Source organism: Eptatretus burgeri, chromosome 17 (genome assembly GCF_056783735.1).
Source record: "Eptatretus burgeri isolate ZD-2024b chromosome 17, Ebu_testis_v1, whole genome shotgun sequence".
Classification (NCBI taxonomy): Eukaryota; Metazoa; Chordata; class Myxini; order Myxiniformes; family Myxinidae; genus Eptatretus; species Eptatretus burgeri.
This window is the reverse complement of record NC_140977.1, coordinates 44,478,450-44,500,669: the sequence shown is the minus strand read 5'-3', so window position 1 is coordinate 44,500,669 and position 22,220 is coordinate 44,478,450. Positions and strand designations below refer to the sequence as shown.

At 44.5% G+C, this 22,220-nt stretch overlaps 2 protein-coding genes across 11 annotated transcripts in view; one reads left to right on the top strand and one right to left on the bottom strand.

Annotated features, from left to right (window-relative positions):
* The window catches only part of LOC147009936 (uncharacterized), a 192,554-nt gene that overhangs the window by 130,482 nt on the left and 39,852 nt on the right, over positions 1–22,220 (top strand). For 7 of the 9 annotated variants that reach the window (XM_085863214.1, XM_085863212.1, XM_085863209.1 and 4 more), the window contains exons 9-10: positions 4,743–4,805; positions 15,936–16,043. In XM_085863214.1, the coding sequence (XP_085719340.1) occupies positions 4,743–4,805; positions 15,936–16,043 (171 nt within the window). Of the gene's footprint in view, positions 1–4,742; positions 4,806–15,935; positions 16,044–17,265; positions 17,472–22,220 lie in introns of all 9 variants that reach the window. The other 2 variants (XM_085863211.1, XM_085863210.1) reach the window with 1 other exon arrangement.
* The window catches only part of LOC147009935 (uncharacterized), a 90,886-nt gene continuing 71,179 nt past the window's right edge, over positions 2,514–22,220 (bottom strand). The window contains exons 4-6 of one of the 2 annotated variants that reach the window (XR_015053076.1): positions 8,380–8,420; positions 8,015–8,130; positions 2,514–5,599 (exon numbers count right to left, since the gene is read on the bottom strand). Coding sequence is in view for 1 of the 2 variants with exons in the window: in XM_085863323.1 (XP_085719449.1) it covers positions 8,068–8,130; positions 8,380–8,420 (104 nt within the window). In the remaining variant the exon portion in view is untranslated. Of the gene's footprint in view, positions 8,131–8,379; positions 8,421–22,220 lie in introns of both variants that reach the window. The other variant, XM_085863323.1, reaches the window with a different exon arrangement.

Genomic DNA, 22,220 nt, shown 5'->3' with positions numbered 1-22,220 from the left:
CAGAGACATGAATATCACTGCCAAGGAAAGTGAATCTCTCCACGACCTCAACATCCTCACCACAAACAGGCACAGCCAGGACAGCAGCATCCAAGATGTCAATGAAAGCCTGGATCTTAGTTTTGACCCAAGAAACCCGTAATCCCAGCGGCTCCGACTCCTCATTCAGCACCTCGAGGGCCCCCAAAAGGATCTCTAAAGTCTCTGCAAAGATGACTGCATCATCTGCGAAATCAAGGTCAGAGATCTTGACATTCCCAAACGATGCACCGCAGCTTGAGCTCTCCGACATCCTGTGGGATAAATCTGTGCATGAGAGAGAGCAAATTTCTCTGAAAGAATTCCCAGGATGAGTTGATGTCGGAGAAAGTAGAGCTGGGATTCAAGTCTTGTAGTTTGATGGCTGCTTGAAGACCTTGCCAGTCGGGCTGAGTGAAATGCTTGACTCAACGATACTGAGGTGGTTCTCTAATAACAGCCAGAGATGTCTACTTTGACAAGCAAAAGAGAGATGTTCACTTTGAGAAGCAATTTGCTTCTCGCTTTGATTGAAGAACCAATTCAGTGACCCAGAATGCAAATTCCTAAAATTTCAGGTCAGTTGGATGAAAATTGACAATTGTATGTGATGCTGACCTTTGACCTTTTGACCAAATTCTTATTTTGTCTTTCCCATATTCTCATAAAGATTTGATGACAAAAACTCAAATGGTAAGAAATTACGGCCTGGACAGACATGTCCATACAGCCGTAGCCCCTCCACAAACTACACAGACACACACACACACACACACACACACACACACACACACACACACACACACACACACACACACACACACACACACACACGATTGCAAATCCCCATCCCCGCTGCATGGGGGATGAGTTAGAGATGAGTGGAGGTGAGCAGTGATCCTGGATATAGGTAGTTTCACCAGAAGGGGGTTGATGGTAGGTTGTGTCTCCCCTGCATAAATGTGGTACGGTGGGAGAGGACAAAGCAATTTTCCAGTTTCCCTTTTAAAGAGGATTTTCCAGATGGAGAGATGATTTATGAAGATCAGGAATAGGATTGGGCTCACAGGACTGAGTTGATCTTGGATGGCACAATGAGAGAGTGTGGAGAGTAAGGTAGGATGCCAGACTGGATCAAAGGCATGTGAAATGTTCAGAGAGATGGCACTGATTTCATGTCTGACATTGAGAGCCTTCATCCATTGTTGGGTGAGTAGAAGCAGCATGTCCAAGGTGGAGTGATCTGGTCTGAAACCAAATTGGTGATCTGAGATGAGGTTGTTGGAGAAAAGGAAGGTTTTCATATCAACTGCAATGTTGAATTTCATGACCTTGCTGATGAATAGAAGTAAGCTGATTGGACTGTAGTTAATGGGATAAGTTTTGCACCTTTTTAATGTAATTCAGTAATGTTGGCGGATTTCCAAGCAGATGGAGGATGACCTGGTGCAAATGATAGGGTGACGATAGCAGAGAGAGGATGTGCAATATCAGGTTGTTAGGACACGTGAGCTGATTCCGTCTGGTCCAGCAGCAGTCAGAGTCGAGGGATGAAAGAACTTTCTCAGGTGCAAAACACCTCCACTCAATTATTCCTCTTTTTTTCTGCCTGTGGAACCAACTTCCACATCATCTTCAATGTCATTCTTCCCTCCAGGTCTTTAAGACATATTTTCACCACCATCTCAGGTCATCCCCATCCACAACCATGATATATTCTACCCTAATTAACCTTCCCTAATGCCAACTCTTTCCAGTTTTCCTTCCACTTATGTCATTGAGACTTTGCTCATGTCTGGATCTTGTTCACCCACTGTGTTCTCTCCTTGCTGTCATTCACCCCATGTCCCTTATTTGTCCAAGTCTCCCTCTATTTTGTCTCTCAACCCCCTCCTCATCCATTTTATGTTCTAACTGCTGCACGAGCCTTGACACTGTCTACAAAAAAATATTCCAGCTACTCCATGAACCTCAATACGCAAGGTGGAGCCATGGGAGGGGGCAGCGCTGGCTCGACGCTTCCCCTACCAGGGTTTAACCACCCTGGCCCATTGTCCTCCCCTCTTTCTCCTCCGATGCACTCCACCGCATATCAGGTGTTGACCGCCACGGCACAAAGGTGATTGACCGAAGCTCCAAACCACCGGAGTGGACGTCTGTAGCAGTTTAGTACTGTGAACCATCTCAATATTGGTTCACTTGTGGTCCCCTGCAATGAATGTCGACCCAGCACCCAGATCCAGTCCATTGGATCTGCACTACTGGCATGGCGGGCAAGCCCGTCTGCCCGGAAGAGTGCAGGGCATGGTGATCACTGAGATTGCCGGGCCGACAGCGTCTAGCATGCAACAACCCAGCGGTTAACCACATGCGGTAGGCCACCCCCGGTCAGGAGTCCGAGGTTGCCAATGGAATGCCCGTTGATTGGTGCATGTATCAATACGGTTCATCTGACCTCTCTCCCACCCACCGTATCGTTCGCCATGCCCATTTGCTAGGTGCCCCTCCACAAACTACAACTGTATGGCCCAGTGAGTACATCAAGCTAGACCTCCCTGATAATTTTTCTGATTCTACATACGCCCTAGAGCCTCACAATAATGTCCTGAAAGTTCCCAAGATGATACAAGACCCATCACATGCGCTCCCAAATCGTTTTAGTTTTAATCGTTCGTGTTTTTGTGTTCCATCGACCTGATGCTGTCCGTATAGACAATCGTTTAGTACCAAAGGGAATCGATCTGTTCGATGATAATACAAGAAGGGTTTGATACAATGTGGATTTACCTTTAATACACATTTACAACCAATTACAGATGTACTTTGGTAATGGGTTCCTTCATTTTGCAGATAATGAGGCAGGAACATCTGTAAACATGTCAATGTAAACTTCGGTAAACATTTCAATGAAAAATGAGGCACATGTATGAACATTTCAACATCCCAGAATTCCCAGTTCCAGAACAATCATGGAAACACAAACCAAATCCAATCCTTGAAAATGAACATATAATGCTGACACATGACAAGATGATCCCATCAAGTGTGGATGTTGCAGCCAAAGCATCGCGTCCGGACGTAGTGCTCAAACACAAAAAGAAAAAGTCAGCGTTGTTGATCGAGGTTTCAGTTCCCAATGACTTTGGACTAAATGTTACAGAAATCAGGAAAATGACCAAATACCAGGATCTGAAAAATGAGGTCAAGAGGACTTGGAAATTGAAGAAATTATACCAGTGATAGTCGGAGCTACAGGAATGATAAAGACTACCCTTCCTGAGTATTTAGAAACCATTCCAGGGATTATCATGACAAACGAGTTACAAGTTGAGGCTTTCAGAGATTCAGTGAAGATTCTGAAAAGGGCCTTTGGAACGAGGCTTCGATCGAACGAAGTTTCACAGTTTGGTTCATGAATCAGGATCCTTTCCCCAAAAAGGTGATGGAGATTTTGAGTTGTGGGGAGAACTTCCTCCTACCTCCTGAAACCTGCAAAGTGAGATAGCAACCAACGGGAGACAAGGTGCGAACGTGTACTTTGTTTATAAATTTTAAAACTAGGTCATAATAATTAACCCGGAAGGGAAAAGGGTTCATTCAGGGCAGGGGTACAAACTCCCGCCAATCTGTGTACGTCATAGATAAATAGGATTGTGACGTACATGAATCGGTGTGGAGCTGAAAAGGAAAAACATTTACTTGATGAAGGGAAGAAAATTATTACAATACGTGGAGAAGGAGAACTTTGATGTGAGATCCATGAGGTATGTTGATAGAGAGTGATTGTGTAAATAGATGTAAATGTAATGAGGAAATGGTCACCTTGGTATGTTATCTTACTTCCGGTCTATATCCACGTGTGCTCGCGATTTGGATCTTGAGACAGTTTGTTCTATTGAGAGTTGGCTCGACCAATAGGGAGAGATCGTCGTGGTTTGGATTTGTTGCCCCATTATGGACTCCGTGTTGAGGGTCATGAACCAAGACCCTCCGAGCTGCGCCCACGATCCGAGATCCTCGGACTCCAAGTCGAGCTCCGATGGAGGAATCAGAGGGGGTTCAGGAGGAGGTCCAGGAGGGGTTAATGATATCTGTGGGTTCAAGATCCTGGACGTTCAGAACCTTCCTATTGGAGAGGACGGTATGTACCTGGGACCAGGTACTTGGTTTTCTCGTCCAGGTGTATATTTCTGCAACATGGGAAAACTGCACACCAAGTGTCTTTGTAAAAAAAAATAACATTCTACTCTTGTATTGTTCTTAAAGACCCAGCAAAATGCCCCTCACTGGATCCCTCTCTCTGTAGCTTCCCTTCCTCCATGCTGTCTGGTCCTGGATTTTATTATCTTGACTCTTGAGAGTCAAATTCGACTTCAGCCTGTTGTGTGTTTCCGCCAGGACGAAGGGTTGTGCACCATGAAGTATGCTGTCTTCACGTGTGACAGAAAAAAGCTTAACAATCCTGTATAGTGTGACGGTTTATTCAGGGTGGAAACGATGACACCATAACTATTATACAGGAATAAATGAAATATCAGGAATATCTATTATTAGGTCCTTGTTCGTTTGAGTACCAACGTGTTAATATGTTTCGCTTTTCCCCTTATATGTGGATGAAGCTGCACACAAGTAGATGTTTTTACCCTTTAATGTTATGTGTTTGTTCATAATCTTTATCCTAGTTCTCTTTGCTTTGTTTAAAGCATTGTCTTGTTTCTTGGCAGAATCCTCTATTGTGGTGGTGAAGGTGGAACCTGAACCGACAACAAATGGTTCTCCCTCACAAGGTAAGAATCTAAAATAATAATATTCATATTGAAGGAAATGATACTTGATGATGGTACTTGTGTTGTGAGTTATTGAGTTTGAATTCCACAAAGTTAACTTTTGGCCTTTTATATCGTTTCCCTTCCTTGACTCGCTTTCCGAAATGTTACCAAAGGTTTTTGGACAGCATAGTGGAAGCTTTTAGCCTTTGATATGAACTTCCAACTCTGAGTTTATCCTTTACTAGCATAATCCGCGCTCTGCGCGACATGTTGGGGTGGGTGTATTTGAGAAAGGAACTGATGCAGAGTATTAGTAGTAATTTTACTTTAATGCAGTAAGTGGAATACGATTTCACTGTTTCAGAATCATTTTATTTACTTTTTTTTGTACCATGCACCTCATATGGTCTTTGAGATAATGTAAGCCGAATTTCACGTTACTCGAGCGCAGAACAAAGTCGAAGATAGCGCGACACGAAACCACAAACTCGGAAATAATATATAAGATTGAACCGCATCGGTAAAAAAAAAAATAATAATAAACAAGCAGTCATAGACTGGTACTTACGAAATCGTCAACTTGACCTCTGACCTTGTCGAATAAAAGCTGTCTCTCGAGAAGGTAGCGACGCAAACCAGAAGTTTCTACGATGATTCTGTACCAAACCATCAAAAATCGAATATTTGACCTCACTGTGACCTTGACCTTTGACCGATTTTAACCAAAATCTAATCAGCACTAGCCATCACCCTCCTGAATCACGTGGTGTAATTTGACATTGGTAGCTTCTTCCGTTCTCGAGTTATCGTGCCTACAAACAAACAAACAAACAAACAGAAACGGAAGTCATCAATATACTTACGAAATCTAAAGATTTCGTAAGTAAGAAACCAAACTTGATACGATTAAATGGCGAGAAAAGGAAGCGCCACAGACGCACTGCTTAAGGTAATAAATAAGTTATTGCATAAATGAGAGACCAGGATGAAATGAAGAAAACCACTACAAATGCCAGCAAGTATGACAATAAAATAAAACACAGTAACCTTACGATACTAGTAGAGGTGTATTTTTAAAGCAATAAGTTTCACTTAGCATTGTAAGGTGCCACAGTTGCTCAACATTCGCACGAACAAAGAACCAGTTAGCTGAGATACGATGTTGCCGGACACTAGCAGACGAGGGGACGGTTCGATGTCAGGACAAACTAGTACATAGCTCGAGTTGTAGTGGGAGCCTGCTGTGAGTAAAGTGACCTGAGGGTGCAGAGCCAGAGGCAGTGTCCTGGACACAAGTACAAGGTAGTTTGAGAGAGATTGCTTCTCGTTGGCATGATGGCGTCGTCACTCACTCTATTGACTTTTGTGGGGGCTAGGCTCTGAGTGGAGCTCCCTGTTGCCTTTCAGAGTCCACAATACCTGTGGCGGTCCTTTGCCAGCTAATCCTGCCACGCCACCTGACGAGTGGCCGTCGGCCAATCCTTGCTTTTCCTTCCCAAATGCCTCCGTTAATGAATCTCATTTTTTATTGATGATTCCAAGCGGTAAAGAACTGACTGATCTCAACATCAAATGGTTATTTGTGGCTAGACATTCACAACATTTCCATCACATTGGGCTTCCCAAGTCAACTCTGGCTAAATTATGAAGGATGTGTAAGAGAACACGTGTTGAGTTTCAAAATAAGTCAGGCATTCCAAAATTATTGACAGATCTTGCCAAAAGAAACTTCAAAGAAAGAATGGCGAAATATTATGTCTGTTGTAATTTTGGTCAAGACAGGGTCCGAAATGTCTCTGCCAACAAAACTGAAGGAACGCTCAATTTGGAAATTCAACAAATTGCTCCATATATGCAAATAAATTTCCTTTTTATCCTCATACTTTTGTGATGTCATCATGTCTAATACAGCTGTTTACAGTGACCTCGAGGTGAAGCTAGAACTTTTCAACGGTTGTTATTCACATAGCAAGTCCAGAACTAGAGTACCCGAGCAAGATATTGAATTTTCAATGAGACATCAATTTGTCGTTACCTTCGTCCAACGAAGAAGAGCCATTAAGTCGGTATTTGGGGAATCAAGATATCGGATAGTTTGTGCCCCCTTCCTCTTGACGGGAAGATGAATCTGGAACTGATTATAACTTGTCTGCAGATGTTTGTCGGATAGTTGGTAGACAGTAATACTTCACTTAGCGTTCAGGATCCGTTCCTGGAGAAAAGAGCCCTCATCGAAAATGCACTAAAAGTGGTTATTACCTCTGCCAGCGAAGGTGGAAGGAGGTTGTTTTCAACCCTGTCTGTTTGTTTGTTTGTTTGTTTGTGTGCAGAATATCTCAATAAGTTGTGTATGGATTCGCATGAAATTTGGTGGACAGGTTATGTGTGTGACGAGAACAAATTGATCCCCTGAGTGCTACAATGCATACATGTCCCACCTTTGAGAATAATGAAAACTAATGCGTTGGGTTCCTTTACTCTAACACATTCATGCAAGACAGTTCTAAATGCAGTTCGACACCAACTATTTACACACTTCACACTGGTTCGATCCCTGGTACACAAATGAAAATTACAAAAACACTCTTCAGCCCTCTTCTGGGCAACAGGTGGCCATCAAATGGTTCTTCCCTCTTGAAAACAGTCCTTAGGGGGAGGTTATGGGGGGAGGGGGTGGAAACGAAATGCAGGTGGGACCACATGGCCATTTTTTGTGGCAGTCTTCATGACCCACTTGGCCCATGTTGCACAAAGATCTTCTTTGGCCTGGAAGGCATCATCGCAGGGCCATCATAGCGGTAGACTACTACCCTGAGAACGGGCTCAGCTCTAACCTAACCGCCCCCCCCCCCGTCACTATCTGTGCCTGTTCTACCCTAGCCTCACTCTTTAAATTGGCGCTATGTCTCCTAACTAGAATCTGTCTCTGGAGTTCCCCTCAGTCGCTGCCAAATTCCTAATGCAATCCCTCTGATCCCGTAAGAATTCCTTAGGAAGAAAAGGTGGATCTGTGGGAATCTTAGTGAAAGTTCGAGATATGTCTGCAGGTTCCACGGCTTCTCCAGGTGAGTGAATCCAGCGGCCGGTGGTTAGCTGAGTGGTGGATGGTGCGAAGGGGCAAATACAGCACTCTAACTACTCTATCCATTATCACATCAAAAATTAAGCTTCCCCGAGACTTACCAATGTGTATCTTTCAATTATGTGCTTTTAACAACATAATTCACCTGTCGCGCCACGTGTTGGTGCTCACACTAGTTCGGGCCTCACTCTCTGTTTTTCATCCGTGCCTCCGCACAATTCCCCGGCTGGGCAGTGTGGCTCCATTAGCAGGTCTGCACACCTGCGTACTCACACAATGTCACCCTTGGCACACTGAGGCCACCTCCGAGATTACCTGCTCAACTCCGAATTATGGGGGGAGCTCTCCCGAACCCCCCCCCCCGTGCTCTCACTGACAATTGAGGCTCTGGGTCCCTTCTCCGTGGGGACCTGGGTCATACACTACTTTAGCATTCCCACCACGAGCTCACGGCCTACCCTGGCCGATAGACCCTCCAGCGCATGTGGTGCCTTTTTCAACAATACTCACCTCTCGTGAGCCACACTCCCAGCCTATCAATACTCGTACACCTGCAAAACAAAAACATTCCAACACATGGCACCAACTGCAAAACAACCTCCATTATAAATTTGACTACATCCCCCTAAGTAATCTCTTAACGAGCCCCGGTTTTCCTTGGGCAGGGGTCATTCCCTCCCAATCATTCCTTCGCACCATACATGCTGCACTCACATTCACTCTTGGGCCGCTGACCCGCATTCATTCCATACATTCTCGTTCACATTTATACACCTCCATTCACACTGGCACCATCGATCTAACTAATTCCCAATGACTCACTCGTGCTCACCCCGTCATCCCTCACACTACGCACGTTCCTTTTAATGCTACATTGCTAAGCGAGCTATGTCTCCACAAATGTCAACCGTCTTTATCACTCTGTCTTTAACACCCCATCTCGTGCTAATCCCCTCTTCTAATAAATGCTTCTGTGCCCCCATGGAGGCAACTGTTTCTCGTGCCCCCATGTGGGCATAACTATTTTAATAACCAATGGCGTAGCGAGATGTCAAATTGCCGCCCCCTCATATGAACTCACATGCTGAATCAAACACAAAGCCTAATGAAATAACTTCATTACAAATCGCATTAAGTGCAGTGCATTTGCAAGTAAACAGTTACACCTTTGTTCTCCGCCTTTCTAAATCGTCATTGTCCTATTAAGCGTTCAGTTGTTGTTGTGACTGTGTGGTTCATATCTTCCTAGCCTTCAGTGGAGCAAACTCGTCTATCACAGCTTCAAAGCCAATTGATTCGGCTGGTTCACACTCAATGGAGAGGATAGCTGGATTATTGAGCCGAGAGTGGCTCATTGTGGATCTGATGTTGGTTTTTTATCAGTTGCAGTTTGGAAAAAAAACTCCTCTCACATACTGCATCGCTCACACACATGGTGAGAAAAGTCTTCAGTATGATGCGAAGGTTTGGGAAAGATTCCTCATATTCCCACTTCACAACATATTGAAGGATTTCATATGTCTTCCAGTCCACCGTTTCCTTCGCAGTGGTTTCCTCACACATTTTTATGTGTCGACGAGGACGGTGAATCTCCCTCTGCAGCTCGCCGGTGATAATATCGTCATACGTGTCTGTGAGATGGTGGATTTTCATGGTGAGATGGTGGATTTTCATAACAATGTCGCTGTCGTTCAGTGGGTCCATCAGTTAATTGAGTGACTTGAGAAACCCAAATTTAATGTTCATGTCACTTATCTGATTAGTGTGTCGGGTCGTTTCCTCATTTAGCTGATCCAAGATTTCATATTGCTCCCATTTTCATATACCTGTATTTCTGCACTGAAATATTGTCGTGTCCTGGGGGTTTAACCCCAACCTGGACGGATGGCCAAGCTTCTCCCTTGAAGGCCTACAGCCGAGACTCGGAGATTAATGCGCGCGTGGGAAAACAGCCCAAACGATGTACCAGAATGGCCCAAACACACGGACACAAGCAAATCAAATTGACTAAATAATAATTTAATAACAATAATCAAATATGTACAATAACGACAATTCAAATTATTATAATGAAAGAAAAACATGAGATAACCTAAATCTAATTCTAGTTGAGGTACCTCCACATATCCCTGTGTCGTAAGAGGCGACCAGGGTTGCGTCAGGAAGGGCATCCGGCGTAAAACATGTGCCAAATCACTATGCGGATCATACGGGTGATCCGCTGTGGCGACCCCTAACGGGAGCAGCCGAAAGAAGAAGAAGAAGAGAGGAGTACCTCCACACAGACTTGACGACAGACAAGGGGGGGGGGGGCAGGTATTAAATCAAAATCATTCCTTCTTTATTTTGGCACTTGGCTTCGGGTCGAGGCGAGATTGTCTTTATGGAACGTGGAGATTGAGGAGCTTCATAGATGCGCCCAACAAAATGGCGCCAAGCCGTTCGTCAGGCAGCATGGAGATGGCACTCGATGTCACGGCTCACGAACCGTGCTGTAGTTTATTCTCCAGAATGAATATCGCCGACGCTCCTCTCCCACACTCGGTCTGTTCACAACAATGGTCCACCCGACGAGACAATCTCTGAGGCCCCGTGAGGAGGCCACGAGGCACGCTCTCCTTCCCTCCTCAGAATCGTACACACTTCACGACTCAACCGAACTGTCAACGGCCAACGTCCTGCTCAGCACGCGAGCCAAATTCATCAGCACGGATACGAGAATTGTGCAGCCTTCGTCGTGCCAAGAGCAAAAGCGAGATCCTCCGTTCGAGTGCTTCCCTCCTCAACTACTCGCCTCCTCCGCCCTCTTCCTCTTTTTGCATCTCGCGTCACACCCATCAATCGTCCCTCGGGGGCGCGACTTCGCCTGTTGTCACCCTATAAAGGCGGGGTTTTTTGCCCGCTTGTACTTGTTTTAGGGACGTGTCCCCCACCTTTATTGCTGATCTTCAAATATAAAAAAACAGGGAAAAGCCACAGAGGGTGATTACATACTGGGGAAATTATCCTTAATCCCTATCAAATTAGCACCTCACCACCCCCCGTGTGGTGACATGTAACACTTAAGCTCACAAGCTCCCTACTTACATCGAGATGTCTTCTGCACGTCCATGGGCGAATCAACTCTACACAATGCTATCTTTCTTATGAAATCCCTTCATCTAACCCACAAACATAACAATATTCTCCGCAAGCCTGTCTGCAGCTCTGTCCGACATAGGCACATTGCATGTCGGCAGTTCCGGGTCGGCACTTAATGGAAGGTTAATTTGCATAATTTTGGATTCAGGGCGAGTTTTCAAGGTTGAATAGTGTTACAATAAAGAAGGGTTGCCCTTCATTCTGACAGACTTTTCTGCTGGTGTACAAATAGTTATGTTCGTCACTGTACACCCGGTCGAGGTCAAACCGTGAAGGTGAGGTGGAACAGTTGATGAGTGCAAACAAAAGCATGCTTACCAATAACACGAGGCTTTCTCAATACAGGAATGAGATGCGAACGGTGAACTGGAATGAGATGCGAATGCCTCGCTGCCTCGTCTTCGTGTTTAGTTTCCCAGCATGCCGCGCGCTCCTTTTTGCTCGCCCTCTCTCGCCGGGACATCGTTCACCGCAACCATTGGTCAGCAAACGGAGGGCACAATTTGCACAATTCAACCCCTCCCTGCGATTTCGCTTCCATGCGCCACAGGAAAATTGTCCTCAGAAGCGTCACGAGATGATAGATGAGAGATGCAACAAAACAAATTTTCCACTCCCAAAATTGCTGCTCGGGGCAACCGGCCCCGTTCGCCACCCCTCGCTACACCAGTGCTAATACTAACCCCCTTCTAACCTAATCTAGCCTCGTGCTCCTTTGCCTGGTAAGGGCCACTTTTAGTGCCCTCACTGGCATAATTATTTTTACACTACCCTCCCTCTAACTAATCTATAACTTTCTAATGCTCCTTTACCCTGTATGAGTGGGGGGAGGGGAGTTATTCACCCGCACCCACACTGAGGTCCTGTCTGTGCTCCCTACCCTACCCTCCTCTAATGAGCCCCACGCGTCCGTGGAGGTGCTCGGCCTAGCCTCCACCTCAAAGGTCGGAGTGATCCATGAGGGTGTTTTGTCGCCCCTGTAAGGTCATATTCGGTCAGCATGGACAATCTGGGAGAGGGCCTGTGGGCCAATTTTTTAATCCAATTTTAATCGGCACATCACAGATTTATGCCAGGACGATCCCTGGGCCTGCCAAGGTGAGGTGAGCATTGGGCATTTGCCCTTCCTTCTCCGGCGATCCTAACCCTAACTCTAACCCTAAACCTAACAGCCTGCCAAGTGGAGTTGGTGGCACGCAAAAGTATGGACCCATTCCATGCCTTCCTCCATATGATGTGCGTAACCCTCCCTCGGTGGTCTATCAGGGTGTTCTGGCACTGGAACGCACATCAGAGACAGGAATCTGTAACTCCCGTCCATACATGAGCAGTACTGGGCTGCATGTGGTGCCTCTGTGCTGATTGGTCCTTTAGGCCATCAACAAATATGGGAGATGCAAATATTGTCCTAATCATCCTGATGGATGGCGGTGAACTATCCCAATTGAACAAGTGAACAAATATCAAGGTCTTGTTGAACCTTTCCACCATCCCGTCAGATTGTGACCTTAACCCTTTGAACCCAAGCAGCCGTTTTACCAGCCGCTATTCAAACCTTCATAAACCTGAGCAGCCGGTTTACCAGCTGATATTCAAACCTCCATATACCGGAGCGGCCAGATTTTTCTACAGGGAGCCCAGGGTGAGGGAGCCAAAAGTCCAAGGAGCTCAGGGTTGAAAGGGTTAAGGGCGTTGTCCTGGTTTTCTGAATTGACAAGAGACTGCACACTTCTTTTAGGAATTGGCTTTCAAAATTTCGTCCCTGGTCTGTGTGCAGTTCTTCCGGAATCCCATGCCGACATACAAATACTTCCACGAAAGCCTGTTCCACAACCCAGGCTTCTAGGTTGGGGAGCGCATAGTCTTCTGGCCATTTGGTAAAATAGTTCATAACCACGGAGGATGTATTTGTTACCTTGGTGGGTGTGGGGTGGCAGTCCTGGAATGTCTATAGCCACCTGCTCAAGGGACCCCCCAACTGATGTAATTGAAGGGGGGCCCTCATCCTCCATGCCGGTCACTTTTTAGCAGTACAGGCGTCGCATACTTGACACCAGTCCTGTATATCGCGCCCCATATTAACCCAACAGAATGGCCGACGGACCAGATATGCTGTCTTTGGCCTGCCCAAACGTCCACCGGGGAGAGTAATGTGCACTTCTTGTAAAATTGTGGTTTTGAATTTACCTGGGATTTTTACCAGCGATGAAGTTCTTTCAGAGGGAATTTCCACCCATTTGCGATAGAAGATGTTGTCTTTCAAATCCAAGGTCTTCCATTGAACCCAGTACTCCTTTGTTCACACTCCAAGGGGGGTGACTTCCTCCCCACTGGGTCGTTTACCTGTCCAGACCCACTCATACACCGGTCCCAGTGTGGGATCCTCCTGCTGGGCCATGCTCCATGCCAACGTTCCAAATTCCTAATCCGTGGTTTGTGACAAAACTGGCCCTATCACCCAGGCTGCACGGACTAGGATCTTATGGTCAGGGTCTGCCAAATTGTCCTTGTCCTCATGCCTTGTGCAGAATTTGCAGTTTTCCCCCAGACAAGGGCGCCGAGAGAGTGTGTCGGCATTCCCGTGAGCCTTCCCGACTCTGTGGGCCACATTAAAATCGTATTACTGCAATTTCTCTAACCACCTTGCAATGTGGTCCTCAGGTTCCTTGAACCATAAGAGCCATTGCGTGGAGGAATGGTCTGCTCTCACCAAAAATTTCCACCTGTACTAGTACGGGTGGACAATAGTCATAGCAGACAGCATGCCCAATAACTCTTTGTGAGTGATGCAATAATTTTGCTCGGGCCTACTCATGGCCCGACGCGATCAGTCTTTCCATGCCCCCCCCCCCCACGTGTCTGAGACAAAACTGCACCCAATCCTTCCTAGCTTGTATCCGTGTGTCCAGGGCAAAGGTCCCATCATTGGTGGGGAAAGCTAAAATGGGTGCGGATGTCAAACACCCCTTTATTTTGAGGAAGGCATCGTTGCACTCCTGTGTCCAATTAAACCTCGTCTCCTTCTCTGTAAGCTGGTGAAGGGGCCTGGCTATCTCTGCAGATTTTGCCACAAAGCGCCAGTAATAGGAGCAGAGTCCCAAAAAACTCCGCACTTCTTTGATGTTTGATGTTTGTTTCCTGATTCATTTTACCTGGGACGGTTTTCACCCACTCGCGACCAATCACGTGACCAAGATAGGCCACCTCTTTTGCGAACAAAGTGCATTTTTCCAGATTCATTTTCAAAACCACCCATCTGAGGCACACAAACACATGGTCCAAATTGGTTATAGCTTGGTCAAATATATTAGCTTGCACCAAGACATCATCCAGGTACACCAGGCATGACTGCCATGGCATGCCGCCTAGTACACGCTCCATCAATCTCTCAAAGGTGGCGGGGGCGTTACTCAAAACAAATGGCATCACAGTGAACTCATACAGTCCCTTACCTGTGGAAAATATAATTTTCGTCTTCCCTGCCTTATCAATCTCCACCTGCCTATACCCACTCTTGAGGTCCAAAGTTGAGAACCAATTTGAGCCTGCAACGGCATCAAGGGCACCATCATTTCTAGGCAGTGGATAGGAGTCTTTGAGTGTCACGTTGTTAAGCTGGCAATAGTCCATGCAGAAACATGTGGCTTCATCTTTCTTTTTAACCAACACAACCGGTGACATCCAAGGACTTCCCGAGGACTCAATGACACCTGCCTCAAGCATCTTTCCCACCTGCTCATTAGCTTCCTCCCTTTTGCTCCAGGGGAGCCGTCAGGTGGTTTGACGAATAGGCCGGGCCTCACCGGTGTGGATCTGATGTTTCACCAGCCCCGTACGCCCAATGCCCTCGGAAGACAAAGAGAAGATGTCTAAATGCCAATTAATTTGTGTCAGGCCTCCCGCTGGGCCTCCTCTAAATCTATGCTACTCTGATTTACCATCACAAATGTATCGGGCCAATTCCTGCTAGTTTCTGGAGATTCCATCTGGAGTTGGTCCGGCTGGATGTTTTTGCCTCTTACCTCTGTAATGTTTGCAACTGGGGTGCAGCCGGCTACCTTCGTGCCACGTCCTATGGTACGTGGTTCTGTACTAAGGTTAATTATTTTTACCGTCACAATGGGGCTCTTGGTGCTCACGAGGGCACGGTCCATGATCAAATCTGGGATGGCTCGTCCCACGAGTGGCTTGACCAGTCCACAGGGCTCCCTCCAGGTCGGGTGAGCCCACCATTGCGCCGGGACTATTGGGAGGTCCTGTTGGTGGCCAATTTAGGGTCGCAGCAAAATAAGGTAGGGAACCTCTGCTCTAGACCACACTGCCAGCCTCAAAGTCCCCACCATACCTTCCCTATTACCGTAATATCTTAAATTGTTTCCCTTTGTAATCTTTCAAAGTGTTTCTCTTCTAAATCGTTCTGCAGCTCCTAAACCAACGAATAAATAAGATAAAAGAACCACTTTTTTCCATCGTTTTACACTTCAGCATCTTTATCAGTGTGCGAGAAACAACAAAAGGCTCGTGGTGCGAGATAACCATCACAACTCATCTCAAAAATCGCGATCTGTTGAAATTGAGTTCCACGATAACTAAATCGGTACATAGAGGTCAAAACCGCGATGCGATACACCCGTGATATTTAAGGGCTTACTGTATTTTATACCCTCATTAATCCAATGTAACCGAAGGCTCCTACTTGCAGGTTTCCTCCCCCTCTTTTCTCCTCATTCCCTTGCTTCTTGTATCCACCTCTGGTCGCACTGCCAGTATGTTGTTCCTTTGCCCTCTCTCCTTGCTCTTGCATGAGCTGAGTTATTGTATTGAATATGAAAAGAAATTTTAATCAAGAACAATCCTAAATGCTGAATATGGTATTTATTAAATTATTAAAATGCTGTACTGCTCCAACATTGGATGTTGTGCAGGTGAAACTGATCAAGTTGAGGGGAGATGTCTCCATGATAAATCTCTTCCAACTTCAAACACAATCCGTGTGAAGGAAGAGCTGAGTGAAGATTCTTGCAAAACCAATGGTGAGCTCACAGGCTTGTTAAGTATAGAACTTTGTTTTGTTTAGTCTCGAACATATCAAGATCATTTCCCTTTTGAAAAAAATCAAACTTTGCTCTCAAAAGGATTTTGTTTAGAAAGTCAAACTTCGGCATCAAAAAGACACGAGAGGTTTGATGAGAGTAGTGTTGGTTGTGTTTCGAGATCAATTTACTGTAAGGTGTGCGATTGGTGATTTTGGAAGAAAAACCAATGATAAGATCTTCTCAGAGGATGATGTGTGGTGTGTGCTTTGTGATAAAACATTCACTCACCCTCAATCAGTAATTCTTGTCACTGTTGAACAGATATTGTCGCAAACACATCGTGAATAGTGAATACACCACCAGAAATCTTTCTATGACAAAACTGTTTTTCCTGCATTTGTTAAACTACAAAATAAGATGAAATATTTTTTTTCCCTTTCACCCAAGTTGCTGCAGTAGGTGATTTGATCAATTTGGACACACTGTCTTGTTGAAATACAGGAACTTGTGGTGTCATGTACAACCAAATCAGGTGTAAAGAAGTGCCAGATTGAACTGAGTTATATAATAATACAGGAATAGAAATCAGGAAATCAAAATGAATTTGATGGCAATGGAAAATGATTAAGGTTTATTCATTTACTTATTTCCGTGATCCCTGACGATAGAATGTGGAGCCGATGTATTCACATCCAAGACTATTTTATAAGTGAAATTTCTCTTTAGGGAAGATTCACTCTTTTGTAAAATTGTTTGTCTTCCTCTACCCGACTCCACATGACTCGAACACCGATATAATTGGTCAAAGAAAGATATGCTTGAAATTTTTTTTTTTAATGAATATACTCTATATTTTCCCAACACTTCAAAGTGAACAGCAAACCATAAAAACCTGATCATTTCCCAATGTGATCATAAAGGTTCCCTGTGTAAAGTTCTCAACACTAATCCATCTTCCCAGTTTCCTGACGTCTCATCAATAAGTTTTATCATGGGAACTTTCATTCTGTTCCACTTTTGTACCTCTCTTCCCACTAGCATGGTTAAAGTATTTACAAGAGTAAATGGTTTTCTCAAATATACATTGATCGGCTTCCAGGTGAAGTTTTCATGAAAGTGTAAATTTCCTGATTCATGGCTGTTAAAAAATGCATCCTCATGTGTTGACGATGTTTTTGCATCCCTGTGACAAATCTTTTTTTTTCTGACCAATCTTCAGACAGACGGACCCCGGTCATTAGGATGTTGTCGTTTGCCAAGAATACTGTCACGTTCAATGAAAATTATTCGCAGCAACACGAGAACATTACGGATTATAAACAGAAAAGTATTCATCGACCAAACGAGATGAAGATTCCCACTTCTGAAAAGATACACACGTGCACCATGTGCAATCAATCATTCGGTTGCTTTTCAACCTTTCAGGTACACCTGAGGATCCACCCTTCAGAGAATCATTTCAAGTGCTGTGTATGTTTCAAATTGCTTTCTGACATCTCAACCTATCAGGATCACATGATGACACATACTGGTGAAACACCGTACACGTGTCACGTTTGCAACGAATCATTTAATAAGAACTCATTCTACCGGACACACATGAGGACACATCCTGGGGAAAAGCCGTACAAGTGCCTTATCTGTAATAAATCATTAAAATGGAAATCAATGTTCCAGGCGCACATGAGGATTCATACCGGAGAGACGAAAAACCCCGCGATTGACGGTGCATGTCAGAGCAGAAACTCTACCATGAAGTCCAAGGAACTGTCCATAGAACTCCGAGATAGAATTGTGAGGAGACATAGATCTGGGGAAGGGTACAAAACAATTTCTAGAGTGTTGAAAGTTCCCAAGAGCACAGTGAGCTCCATCATTAGGAAATGGAAAGAATATGGAACTACCCAGACTCTTCCTCGAGCTGGCCGTCCGACAAAACTGAGCATTGAACCCATTCGGGCCGAGCCAGGCCAAGCAACGGCAAGCTATTAAGCTTCCTTGGACTTTCACCTTGCACACGTATAAGAAAACAACAAACCAGAAAAGGGATCCTGAATCCATTTAGCAACATACTTCCAAAACAGGTGCAAATGAAGGATACTACACAGGAACATGAAACAGAAACAAGTAGAGCCCCCTACACACTGACAAATGTGAGAATGACAAAAGAGAAGGAAGATTAAAAAAAAAAAGAGCTTGACAGGATCGGGATCGACAAGGAAGGCTCATTGGCATAGCTGAGAAGTGGTCAAATTAGTTGCAATGCAAAATGAGTCATCATAAATGCTCAATACCAAGGACACTCCACTGATACCTTTAAGAAAATGGCAGGATTGAGCCAATTGGACAAATGCAGGTTTTGTGGGGTAGAAACAGAAAGTACCAGTCACCTCCTTTCGGGATGTAAAAAACTCATGTCGGAACAATTGTACACAGAAAGACACGATAGCGTCTGTGGAGTAATCCACTGGCACATCCGTAAAGATTTCATCATCCCGGTTCCAGAACAATCATGGAAACACGAACCAAATCCGATCCTTGAAAATGAACATTTCGTGCTCACGCATGACAAGATGATCCCATCTAGAGTGGACATTGCAAACAAAGAATTGCATCTGGACATAGTGCTCATACACAAAATGGAAAAATCAGCACTGTTGATTGAGGTTTCAGTTCCCATTGGCATTGGCATAAATGTTACAGAAATCAGGAAAATGACCAAGTGCAAGGATCTGAAAAAAAATGAAGTCAAAAAGACTTGTAAATTTAAGAAAGCTGAAATTGTACCAGTGAAAGTCAGAGCTACAGGAATGATAAAGAAAACCCTCACTGAGCACCTATAAAGTATTCCTGGGAATATCACTCCAAAACAAGCTCCAAGTGGTGTTTGTCAGAGGTTCAGTGAAGATTTTGAAAAAAGCCCTTGACACGAGGCCGTGAGAATGAAGTTTCACAGTTTGGTTCATGAATCATGATCCTTTATCGAAAAAGGAGATGGAGGTTTTGAGGTTTGGGAGAACTTCCTCAGGTCAGGTCAGGTATGGAAGCATGCGCCGGAGCAGCGCGTCGCTGCGTCCACTTTCCACTGGTACTCCAGAAGCCTTCGTCTGGCCATCCCCCAGGCAGATGCCTGGCCCATTCCCATCTCCTTGAGATGCTGATCAACCTGCTGCAACCGCGAGGCATGTGGTCAGCCCATTGGTCTCCACTTACAAGGCTCCGTCGCTTAGAGAATCTGGTGAGCAGGATCCTCCTGAAAACTTCCTTCCACCTCCTGAAATCTGAAAATGGAGATAATAACCAAAGGGAGATGAGATAACAACCAACGGGAGAGGAGGAGTTTGGTTGTGGATTCCTCCCCGATGAGTGATCCCGAGTGGTGGCAAGCCATTAAGCAAACCAGTGAGGAGAAAGGGAGCAGACAGATGCACAACCCTGGTACATACCTTCTTTGCACGACTCCTCTGAGTGCCATCAGTGACCTCTGTTAAGCAGCCAAGGCCCTACGACCTCTTGGGGAAAGCAAAATGGCTGGTTGTCACAAAAATATGCCAAACAATGACAATCAGTCACATAAAATGACTAGAGGGACACAGACCCCTCATACGCTGACACCTAAGTCTGTGCGTCCACACCGATAGCCGGAATGTTTGCTGAAACGGACAATGACTGCACCTTCTCCAGTGAGGGAAGGGATGCCTGCCTCACGATAGGACAGGACTCTGCACCAAAGGTAAAAAAATGTCGCCTGTTCCACAACCGATAACTACTAAGTTCCAGATGAAGTTCGGAGAAGATTAAATGAAAGTGAGCTGGAACTTGGAGTATAAGGAAATCATCCTCCACAGCAAAGTGTATTCTGTGCATGAAGCATGGAGGACTAACAGCAAAGCAGAAAGATTCATAAAGCATTTGAAATGAACAAAGCTGGCAATCAAAGCCGAAAGAGTTCCTGGAGATATGAGAACGAAGTTTCACTCTTTGGTTCATGAGTAATGATTTTTTTTACCGAAAAAGGAGGTGGAGATTTTGAGTTCCCACCTTCTGAAACCTGCAAATGGAGATAACAACCAAAGAGAGAGTCCATATAAGTGCGCTGTGTACAGCAAATCATTCAGAAAGATTTCACACTGCCAGGTACGCATTCACACTGGGGTAAATGACCAAAGAAACAAGAAAGGTGTCACATCTACTGCACATGGATGATCTAAAACACTTCACCAAATGATGAGAAATTGGCAGATGAACCGAAACGAGTAAAGCAGTACTCAGAGGACGTGCGAATGGAGGTTGGTCTTGATAAATGTGTCAAATGCACATTTGTATGAGGAAAAACAAAAATAAAATATGCAACATCTCAATCGTTCAAAGTGCAACAATACCAGAACTAGAAAACAAAGCATCCTACAAATACCTCGGAATAGAAGAAGACCCCCCCAGGTACAACACAAAAAATGTGTAAAACAATCGGAAAAGAGTACCTACGCAGAATAAGACTAATTCTGAAGTCATCCCTCTCTCCAAGAAACAAAACCAACATGTATTGCTGGTATTCCACTATAGCTGTGCAATTAAGTACTGGCCACAATTGGAGATCAACAATATAGACACCAAAGCAAGGAAACTTCTAACTATTCACAACACATTCTACAAAAACCAATGCATACTGAAGTACTTGCTGAGACGAGAAGGAGCAGGCGGTCTGATGGAGCTTAACCAAGTACACAGAACAACTTGTGTAGGACTAGCGGAGTATGTAAAAAGCTTAACAGACTATCGGATGAGATTTGTAAACGAGGAAGAAAACAACAAACCAGAAAAGGAATCCTTAATCCATTTAGCAATAAACTTCCAAAACAGGTGAAAATGAAGGATACTACATAGGAAAATGAAACAGAAACAAGTAGAGCCCCAATGATTGCAAAGAAGAAGAAAAAAGAAACCTACAAAAATAAACATCAGCAGATACTGTATCGTCTGACAAATGAGAGAATGACAAAAGAGCAGGAAGATTTTTAAAAAGAGCTTGACAGGACAGGGATCGACAAGGAAGGCTCATTGTAATGGTTAAGGGGAGGTCAAATTAGTTGGGATGGAGAGCGAGTCATCATAAATAGTAAAGACCAAGGATACTACACCAATGCCTTTCAGAAAATGGTGAGATCGAGACAATCGAACAAATGCATGTGCTTTGGGGGTTGTAACAGAAAGTACCAGTCGTCACTTCCTTTCGGGATGTAAAAAAAACTCATATTGGAACAATTGTACACAGAAATACATGACAGCGTTTGTGGAGTAATCCACTGGCATGTCTGTAAACATTTCATCATCCCGGTTCCAGAACGATCATGAAAACACGAACCAAATCCGATCCTTGAAAATGACGATATTAGTGCTCACGCATGACAAGATGATCCCATCAAATGTGGACATTGCAAACAAAACATTGTGTCCAGACATAGTGCTCAAATACGAAAAGGAAACGACAGCATCATTGATTGGTTCAGTTCCCAATGACTTTGGACTAAATGATGCAGAAAAAAAGGAAAATGACTGAATACTGAAAAATGAAGTCAAGATTACTGAGAATTTAAAGAGAGCTGAAATTGTACCAGTGATAGTTGGAGCTACAGGAATGATAAAGAAAACCCTTACCGAGTTCTTTAAAAATCATTCTGGGGAATATCATCACAAACGAGCTGCAAGTAGAAGCTTTCAGAGGTTCAGTGAAGATTTTGAAAAGAGCCCTTGGAACGAGGCTCTGAGCACAAAGCTTCACAATTTGATTCATTAGTCATGATCCTTTACCCAAAATGAAGTGGACATTTTGAGTTCTTCGCACAAACGATACAAAAAAAAATTACAGAACAACTAAAACAAGTAAAACGGTACTCTGAGGACATTCAAGTAGAATCCATGCACGTTCGCATCAGGTAAACCAACAAATTTGGACAACGTAACTATGGATGCAAGAATAACGACCTGAGCTGGAAAAACGAAATATCATATAAATACCTTTGAGTAAAAGAGAACGAATAAATGTCACAAACACATGCTTACAACATTTGCCAAGGAATACCTACGTGGAACGAGGCTGATCCGAAAAGCATATCTCTTTCCAAGAAACAAAATGAAACGCAAAAACAGACTCGTGCGACCATTGTTCCAATAAAG